Below are 8,954 nucleotides of genomic sequence, written 5' to 3'. Positions count from 1 at the left end.
GGGCGGCAGCAGGTGGGTGAGTGCCGGCGCCAATGAGCAGGCGCTGGGCTCCCCTAGCAACAGTGCCCGCGCCAATGGGCGCCGGGAGCTGCCTGCGAGGCTGCCTGCAACCCTGCCCGCAACACTGCCGGAGACGGGTTTTCCCAGGCGACCCTTCCCCGCCGGCCTGGCCCCGGCCCGGCGTGGGCTGCGGGGCAGAGAGCAGCACCTCGCTGCCCTCCCTCCGCTTTGCCGGCCGTGCCGAGCCATGGCACGCCGTGCCGAGCCATGGCACGCCCCGCCGTGCTGTACCGTGCCACACAGTGCCTTACCGTACCACGCCATGCCTCACCGTACCACGCCATGCCTTACCGTACCACGCCGTGCCATGCCATGCCATGCCTGCGCCGGCTAGCTGGCCGTGCCGTGCCCCGCCCCATCCCCAGCCCCCCGGGCACCGCCGGCCAGCAGAGCCCTGCTTTCACCCCACGCGGCATCGCCCGTCCCCGTCGCTCCTGGGCTCTGCGGTTAAAGTCCAATCCTGCTTAGCATCCCTCCCGGGGGCTCAGCCAGGGTGGGCAGGGGCCCAGTGCTGGGCTGCCCGCTCCCTGCCCGTCTGCTTCCCCAGGATTAGGCAACCCTGCTCGGCTTCCCTGGGGGGATTTGCCCTGGCTGGTGTTTCCTTCCCCAGCCGGAGGGAGGGAGGAGGCCGGTGGCATGGCGGGGGAAGAGATGCCGGTGGAGCCCGGCCTGGGCAGCGGCGAGGTGCCGAGCAATGGGGAGCCATGACTGCAGCCTCTGCCCCCTTCCCTGCCCCTTCTCGGTGCGCTGGTTTTGTGAGCCACCCTGAGCCGGCTGCTTTAACGTGGCACTTGGAAGGACTGGTGCTGGCCCAGGGACAACTGGTGACAATAAACCCATCCTAAACCAACCGAGCCTGGAAAGGGACCAGGGGAGCAAAGGGATGCTGGAACTGGCTCCAGGTGGGAGCAGGCAGACGGCCACTCTAATTAGGTTTAAGCTGGAGCTGGATCAGTCTTTGCGGGGGATTATGACCCCTCGATCTGCGTAGGCGCTGCGGGGGGCCCGGCGACCGCCTGCTCGGTGTCCGGGCACGGCCACGGCATTATGGGTGAGCCCTCGGGTAAGGGGCAGCACCAGCCAGGGCCAGTCCCCCTCCGGCCCCGTGGGTCAGCGTGGGAAGGCTGGATCCAGTGTGGGGGCCCGCTTTGTTTTTACAAGGACACTGGGAGCTGGAGCAGGGATGAAAAATAGCCAGAAATATGATTAGAGGATTGGAGAAAATGCCTTGGAGTACAAGCTTTAAGAGCTCAATCTGTTTAGCCTATAAAAATAGAAGACTGAGGGGTGACTTAATTACCGAGCATAATTACTTCACAGGCAGAAAATACCAGGTAGTGGAAGTCTCCCTTTAATCGAGCAGGAAAAGGGTGCCAGAGAGCCAGGGGCAGGAAATTGAAGTCACAGACAAATTGTAAAGCACCGCGTCCCGGCAGTGAAGCTCCCCGGGGGTGCGGGCTGCCTCCCTGGGGATGGTACATCCTTGCAGTCACCCGTTGGGTGATGGTCTGCGCCCCCGCAGCCCCCGCAGATGAGGCTGTTCCCTTGTTCCCTTCCTTCCCACCCAGACAGCGAGGGGCTGGAGCGGGTTTTCTGGTGGCTGGGTGCCAAGTGGTGGGCATCGCCGTCGGACGCGTGCCGGCAGTGCCTCCATCTCCCTTCTCTTTCTCTCACCAGCTGGGGCGGGTGCCGGAGCACAGTTTTGCCGGCAAGCCATGGGGCAGGAGTGGAGATTTTGAGGCCTCTCCCGGGAGTCCCCAGAGCCATGACTGCAACTGTGCAGACGCTGCGGTTCAAGCTGCTGCCGCACGAGCCGGGCCAGGAGTGGGGGCACAGCTGCCAGCAGGAAATCGAGCGTCGCTACCAGGTGGTGCCCTCGGTGGTGTGTGCCATGTGCTGCCTCTTCGGCATCATCTACTGCTTCTTCGGTGAGCCAGGCCAGCCTGGCAGCTGGTGGGGCAAGTGGGGAGAAGGGCAGGGGGGAGCTGGGGGGATGCTGGCCATCCACCCCCTGACTGCGGTGGTCTGTCCACAGGCTACCGCTGCTTCAAGGCCGTCATGTTCCTGACGGGGCTGATGTTCGGCTCCATCATCATTTTCATGCTGTGCTACAAGGAGCGGGTGCTGGACACGCAGCTGAGCGTGGAGGCCTCGGTGGGCATCGGGCTGGGCATCGGGGTCCTGTGCGGCCTGGTCACCATGCTGGTGCGCAGCGTCGGCCTCTTCATGGTGGGGCTGCTCCTGGGGCTGCTGCTGGCGGTGGCCACGCTGGTGGTGATGGAGCAGTTCTACCACCCACCGACGGTGTGGATCCCCATCGCGCTCCTCCTGGGTGTGGGGATGCTCTTCGCCGTCCTCACCCTGCAGTGGCAGCGCTTCTTCACCACCCTCTCCACCGCCGTCTTTGGCAGCGCCATCATGACCGTCACCGTCGACTACTTCATCGAGCTCTTCCTCCTGGTGCAGTACATCTACGAGCGCATCAAGGTGGCCCCTGCTCGCCCCGTGTGCTGGTACAGCTGGGTCATCCTGGGCGTCTGGCCACTCCTCACCGTGCTGGGCGTCCTGGTCCAGTGGAAGGTCACGGCCGAGGGCTACTCCCACACAGAAGGTGTGTGGGGGCTGGGGGAGATGAACGTGGCCCAGGGTGGGTACAGGAGCTGGGGGACCGGGGGACTGGGGTGGAGGTTCCCGGCACCTGGTTTGCACGCACAAATAAGGGATTTGGGACTTTACAGGGGCACAGCACTCAAGGGGAGGCCTGGGTCCACAAAGCTGGGGCTGATTTGGGTCCGGGGCTGGTTTGGGTGTGCTCCCCAGTGCTCACAGGCCCATCTGCCCCACAGTGATCATCAGCCGGCAGCAGCGCCGCGTGCAGCTGATGCGCATCAAGCAGCGGGAGGACCGAAAGGAGAAGAAGAAGAAGAGGAGACCCCACCACCCACCGCCCCACCAGCACAAAGCCCACCCTCCCGAGCCTGCCTACCGCCGCAAGCCCAACCCTGTGCGCCGCTTCGATGGGGACGTGCTCTCCCCCGTGAGTCCCGCACCCAGGGTAGAGATCTCCCCCGGCCTCCGCGGCCCTTCCTTCTCCATGTAGGTGGGCTTGGGGCAGAGAGGGGAGAGGTGCCCGGGGGCCAGCCAGCATCCGAGCTCCTCGACGGGCGAGGCCGGGGCATCCCGGGGATGGGGCAGCTCAGGAGGGGCTGGGATGTGCCCACCATGGAGCACGTCAGCCTTTGCAAGCAAATGTAAACTGGTGGCCAAAAGCGCTGCGGCCACAGTAGAAACAGGTGTCGGGCAAGGTGTGAAGCGTGTGCCCAGGGAAGGGATGGGGCTGTGCACCCTGCTGTGGCCAGCCTCTGGAGGGCCCAAGTGCTGGGGTGGGTGGGATTGCACAGGGCTGGGTCTGGGGGGCTGCTGCAGAGCTTAAGGTGAGGTGGGGTGCAATGGAGTGTGCCAGGACCAGAGCCCCCCTCACTTTCTGTCCGCCCCCCTCTCTCGAGCAGAGCTACATCCAGAGTTTCCGAGAACGGCAGACGGGGCCGTCCCTGAACAGCCTCATCACCAGCTCCCACGCCGTGGTGGACCTGGACTATGACTGCAGCTCCACCGTGCCCCTCACCACGGGCTCTGGCCCTGCCGTGAGGGTATAAGCCAACCCAGTGACCTCGAGCGACACCAGCACCCCAGCCTGCTCCAACAGACCCCCTGGGACAGGTGGGGCTGTGCCCTTGGCCCCGGGTGGCCACGTGCAGCTTGGGGCTGCAGATGGAGACCCTTCCTGGGGACGCATGGGACTTGCCTGGGCAAGCCCTGGCTACCCGCGGGGCCTGGAGGTGCTGAGGGAGCCCTCCGGCAGGGACTCAGCCCAAGGACCGGTGACACCAGCACCCGTGGATGTGTGGTGCGAGCGGCTCTGCTGGGGCGAGGGTTCCCTGAGCCCCCGCTGCTGCGTGTTTCCCCACGGCCCGGGCATGCTCATCCTGCATCCCAACATTGCCCTCCCCATATTTGAGCCCCCCTTCCCCGAGAGCAGCTCCCCACGCCTGCCCCCACCCCGTTGCACCCCCCAGCAACTCCCCAAGTGCCTGTGCCCTACGTCCCTTCCTCAAAGAGCAGGTCCCACAGCCCTTGCCCCCCAGGGACTCCCCCGAGCATGTGCGCCCCATCCCACCCTGGCCCCAAGAGCAGCTCCCAGGCAGCGCTTCCCAAAACCTGCCTCCTCAGAAGGTCCCCCTGCCCTAGCCACCCTCCCTGCCCCCCAGAGCAGCTCGCCTCCCCCCTCCCCTTTTCCCGAGCTGGACCGGGATGGTCCTGGGGCAGAGGCTGCCAGGGCCAGGTGGTCTCCGGGGTGATGCTGGCAAGTGGTGCCTGTCCAGCAGGAGCTGCGCTGGTGGGGTGCACCGCGTGCATCCCCCTCCAAAATGTTTTGATGGGAGACAGGACACTGGGTCCAGCCTTTGGGCAGAGGCTGGGCTGCCTCAGGGACGCGGGGACCCCTGCAGAGGCCGTCGCTGTTTTGCTGGCGACTGGATTTTATAGTGGCCAGGGGGTGGCCCTGGGGTTGGGCCGAGCCTCCGGCTGGGGCATGGCAGGGCGGGAGCCCCTGCCCAGAGCGCCGCTGCGGGCAGAGGCTCCCGCCTTGTATATATTTCTCTTGCTGTGATTTGTATTAATTTATTACGGAGTGAGCCAGGACTTCCCCACGGCCAGGCAGACAGGGTGGTGGCGAGACTGGACCGGGGTGCCCCTCCTGCTTTGGGAGCCCCCTCCAGCCCAGACCGGCTGGCCCTGCTGCCCCAGGAACTGCATGTTTCTGCCAGGTGCCCCTGTCCCCGCAGCGCCACGCCGCCGTCCCCCTTTTCAGTCTCTTTTGTAAATGTGCCAAATGCTGCTGAGGCCATGGCCGCACAGTAAAGAGCCTTTCGGAGCCTGGTGTGTGGGGCCGGGGGCTGCGCCGGGGGCAGGGGCAAAGGGGGCTCCTGAGGGCTGGGCTCCCCAGGGATGCTGGGCAGGATGCAGAGGGGTGCCACTGCCCCTTCTCCTAACGGGACCCTAGCTCGCTGGGGTGGAAGAAGCCATGTCAGAAAAAAATGTTTAATGCAGAGCCCTGAGGGCAGAGCAGGCTGGGGCTGGTGTCTGTGTGTCCATACGTTCCGGGGGGAAGCATGACCCCATCTCCCAGCAGTGGTGTCCATCTGTCTGTGTGCAGCCCCTGAGTGCCGCATCCTGGCTTCTAGCTCCCTGTGGGGACAATGGGAGTCAGGGAGAGCTGCAGCATCCCCGGACCTGCACGGGGCACCCGAAAGGGGTGTCCCAGACAAGGTGGGCACCGACCCCTGGTCCCATATCCAGCCTGCTCCCCTCACCCCAGCGCTCAGACCCTTGCAAGCAGTGGGGCATGGGGACAGGGAGGGACCCTGGTGTCCCTCTGCTGCAAGGCATGGTGCCACCACCAGCCCCCAGTGGTGCCCCTCAGGGTGCCCCCTCACCCTCCACGAGGAGCCGAGCAGTGGAGCGGTCATCGAAGGCGTCACAGGTGTATGAGTCCTCGTCCTCGGGGCCCACGCGGTGGATGATGAGCGTGCGGTAGCAGTCCAGATTGCAGATCTCGTACTTGTCACCGGCAAAGATCTCGGTGTCCCCGCGGAGCCAGCGCACCCGGCCCCGGGCGTGGGACACGGTGCACTCCAGTGTCGCCTTGTGCCGCGCCAGCACTGTCTTGTCCCGCAGCGGCTTCACGATCCGGATGGGCAGTGCTGGCGGGCAGGGGGGAGCCATCAGCATAGTGGGGTGAGCAGACTCCGTGGGGACCCCACAAGCTGACCCTGGTGCACCCCAGCCCTGGTGCTGGAGCCCAGCCAGCTCTCGCGCCCCGTGCCAGTACCTTCCACCTGCAGGCTGGCCTCTGAGACAGCCATCCCGGCTTCGAAGCGAATGAGTCCCGCGTCCTCAGGGCGCACGCCGCAGAGCAGCAAGAAATGCCGGGTCCCTGGGGAGGGAGAGGCAGGCTCAAGGGGATGGTGATGGGCGCCCATGGCAGGCAGGGGGCAGAGACCCCCGCTTTGTCCACACAAACACCCCTTTGCTTGAATTTGCCCCCTCCCAGCCCCAAATCAGGTGTGGGGCTGCCTGCACCCCCACCTTCTTGCCGTATCTTCACCGTGCTGGAGACCTTGATTTTCTCCCCGTCCCGGAACCACTCGCCCTTCACGTCCCCGTGCGATGCCTCACAGGTGAAGACGGCGTTGTCACCCTCCCGCACCTGGGCATCCTGCAGGTCCTGCACGATGCGGACCTGGCGCTCTGTGGGCGAGGGGCAGGGTGCCAGGGCGGCCAAGGGCGAGGGGGAGCGGGTGGCACAAGGTTTGGGGGTGCGCGTGCCTCTGGGAGCTGGGTGGCTGTACCCTGGACGTGCAGCGTGGCGGAGGCCCGGCAGTCGTCCGCGTCGCAGGTGTAGATGCCGGCGTCGGCCAGCTCGCAGCGGCTCAGCTGCAGGACGCGGCGCCGACCCGCGGAGTAGATGCGGCAGTTGGGCCCCGGCCGCAGCTCCTGCCCGTCCTGCCCGGGGAGAGCATGCTCAGGGGTGCAAGCAGGCAGCACCCCACTGCTTTGCCCCCCGTTCTGCTGCCTGCAGCCCCAGCAGGGATGGCAGCAGCCAGGGGGGTGAAACGGGGAGGACGATGCGGCTGGGCACTGCTGGAGGCAATTGGAGCGAACCCTCACCTTGAACCACTTCACCTCCGCACTGGGGCGAGACAGCTCGCACTCAAAGGTGGCGACCCCCGTCTCCGGAACCCCCAGGTCCCGCGGGACCCTCACCATAGTGACTGGAGGCTCTGAGGGGGGAGGACAGAGGGCAGGAAGGTTTGATAGGGGAAAGACGTGGGCTTTGGCCTGCGGCGATAGGGAGCTGTGCCCAGGGCATCTCGGCATGGGGCAAGGGTGGCAGTTCCTGGGGCACCACCATGGGTAAGCACTCATTGCTGGTGTCCCAGCTGGTTCTGCACCCAGACCCTGGCCAGGGGCTCCCCACTGCTCAGCTCACATCTCCTCCCAGGGGACAAGGGGACACTTGCCAGCTCGTGCCTGGAGTGGCCCAGCTGAGCCCTGGCATCTCCCCTGGGACTGAATGGCTGCAGGACAGGCAGCACTGGTGCCATGTCCCCCCCCCCGAGCCTGGCCTGGTGACCGTACCCCGCACAAGCAGGCGGGCACTGCAGCGCAGGTTGTCAGCGGTGAAGGTGACGGTGCCTGAGTCCTCCAGTGTCAGCCCCTCCAGCGTCAGGCTGTGCCCGCAGCCCATGGCGCTGATCCGGCATGTGCTGCTGGGCTTCACCCGGATGCCATCCCGCGTCCAGACCCCGGGCACGCCGGGGTGAGACAGCTCCAGGTGGAAGGTGGCCGTCTCCTTCTCAAAGGTCTCCACATCTGCCAGCGGTGTCCGGATCGACACCTTCCGGGCTGCAAGGGACCCATGTCTGCGAGTGGGTGCCTGCTCCACCTCACAGCCCCTGGCTCCCCAGTCTGTGCTTGCTGGAGTGATCCCCTAAATCCAGCCTTTTTTACCAGGCTCCCACCCCTGCCCATCCCTGACCCCCACGCTCACCCCTCTGCTCGACCACCCCTTCCAGCCAAGTACCAGCTCTGCCCACGCTCCCTCCTCCAGCCTGCAGCACAGTTGCAGCAGGCAGGTGCCCTCCCCATCCCCATCCCCATCCCCATCCCTTCCCATCCCCGTTCCTGTCCCCAGCATGGTACTCACGCTCCACACAGAGTTTGGCCTGAGTGCGGTCGTGCAGGCTCTCACAGCGGTAGGTGCCGCGGTCGCCAGGGCCGAGGCAGTGGATGGTGAGGGTGCGCCGGCACCCCGACTCCTGCAGCTGGTACTTGCTGCCCGGCTGGAGGAGGACGCCCTGCTTCAGCCACTGCACCTCGGCGGCCTCGTGGCTCACCTCCACCTCCAGGCACACGTCCCCCTGCTCCTCCGCCACCACGTCCCGCAGCTTCCGCACAAACAGCACCTGCGCCTCTGCACGGCCCGTGTGCCGGGTCAGTGGCCGGCCCCAGGGCTGTGCCCCGGGCTGTGCCCCGGCCGGCTCCTTCCCCCTCACCTTGCACGCTCAGCCGGGCCGTGCTCACCAGCCCTTCGGCGTTGGCCGTCACGGTGCCCGCGTCGCCCAGCTGGCACTGCTGGAGGGTAAGGCTGTGGCACAGCCCGCTCCTTGTCACCCGCAGCCGCTTGCCAGGGACCACGGGCTGGCCATTCAGCTGCCAGGTCACAGCCACATCCTCGGGGGACACCAGGCACTTGAAGGTGGCATCCTCCCCCTCCAGCACCGTCAGGCTCTGCAGCTCAGTGATGATCTCCACCACCCTGGGGACTACAACCGGGGCATCAGGGCACAGCGCTGGGGACCCCCCGTCCTGCAGAGCCACTGAGCGTCCCCGCACACCCCCCCCCCACCGCCATGCCCAGCTTCCCCACCGCCCTTGTGGCACAGGGGTCCCCGGGGAGGTGGCCGAGCCTCGGGCACAGCTCACCCTTCACCGTCAGCATCGCCAGCGTCTTGTCATCGTTGGACTCGCAGCAGTACTCGCCGGCGTCCTCAGGCTCCACGCGGCTCAGCACCAGCGAGCGCTCTCGCCCCTCCGCCATCATCTGCAGGCGGGGGCCGGGCACCAGCACCCGCCCGTCCTTCCGCCACACCACATCGCCCCGCGCCTTGCAGAGCTCGCACCACAGCACCGCCCGCTCGCCCTGCCGCGCACGCACGTCCGACAGCCCGCGCAGGAACTTCACCCGCAGCTCTGCATGGCCAAACCCCCCGTGTTGGCACCCACTGCCGCCACGGGGGGGGGAGGTCCCAGGCACCCCCACTCCCCCCCCC

General features: G+C 66.5%; 2 protein-coding genes across 2 annotated transcripts in view; one reads left to right on the top strand and one right to left on the bottom strand.

Moving 5' to 3' along the window:
* The first annotated feature begins 1,740 nt into the window (after positions 1 to 1,740).
* TMEM198 (transmembrane protein 198) lies at positions 1,741 to 3,716 on the top strand. The gene is made up of 4 exons (XM_010567889.1): positions 1,741 to 1,988; positions 2,096 to 2,671; positions 2,907 to 3,097; positions 3,570 to 3,716. The coding sequence occupies exons 1-4, from the start codon at positions 1,826 to 1,828 to the stop codon at positions 3,714 to 3,716; spliced, it is 1,077 nt and encodes a 358-aa protein (XP_010566191.1). The 5' UTR covers positions 1,741 to 1,825.
* Positions 3,717 to 5,538: 1,822 nt separating this feature from the next.
* OBSL1 (obscurin-like 1) overlaps positions 5,539 to 8,954 on the bottom strand; it is a 15,047-nt gene continuing 11,631 nt past the window's right edge. The window contains exons 15-23 of the mRNA XM_010567876.1: positions 8,608 to 8,874; positions 8,178 to 8,447; positions 7,829 to 8,095; positions 7,261 to 7,527; positions 6,790 to 6,902; positions 6,471 to 6,624; positions 6,208 to 6,369; positions 5,951 to 6,055; positions 5,539 to 5,822 (exon numbers count right to left, since the gene is read on the bottom strand). Coding sequence (XP_010566178.1) covers positions 5,539 to 5,822; positions 5,951 to 6,055; positions 6,208 to 6,369; positions 6,471 to 6,624; positions 6,790 to 6,902; positions 7,261 to 7,527; positions 7,829 to 8,095; positions 8,178 to 8,447; positions 8,608 to 8,874 — 1,889 coding nt within the window. The remainder of the gene's footprint in view (positions 5,823 to 5,950; positions 6,056 to 6,207; positions 6,370 to 6,470; positions 6,625 to 6,789; positions 6,903 to 7,260; positions 7,528 to 7,828; positions 8,096 to 8,177; positions 8,448 to 8,607; positions 8,875 to 8,954) is intronic.

The sequence above is a fragment of the Haliaeetus leucocephalus genome, unplaced genomic scaffold (genome assembly GCF_000737465.1).
Source record: "Haliaeetus leucocephalus isolate CR32 unplaced genomic scaffold, Haliaeetus_leucocephalus-4.0 Scaffold1, whole genome shotgun sequence".
Taxonomy (NCBI): domain Eukaryota; kingdom Metazoa; phylum Chordata; class Aves; order Accipitriformes; family Accipitridae; genus Haliaeetus; species Haliaeetus leucocephalus.
The sequence above is the reverse complement of the archived record's forward strand: the minus strand, read 5'-3'. Positions and strand labels throughout refer to the sequence as shown.

Excerpts from the sequence above, each read along its gene's own strand:
- TMEM198 (XM_010567889.1), top strand. The coding sequence starts at position 1,826 with ATGACTGCAACTGTGCAGACGCTGCGGTTCAAGCTGCTGCCGCACGAG. Across the intron at positions 1,989-2,095 it reads CATCATCTACTGCTTCTTCG|GCTACCGCTGCTTCAAGGCC; the intron begins GTGAGCCAGGCC and ends GTCTGTCCACAG. Across the intron at positions 3,098-3,569 it reads ATGGGGACGTGCTCTCCCCC|AGCTACATCCAGAGTTTCCG; the intron begins GTGAGTCCCGCA and ends TCTCTCGAGCAG.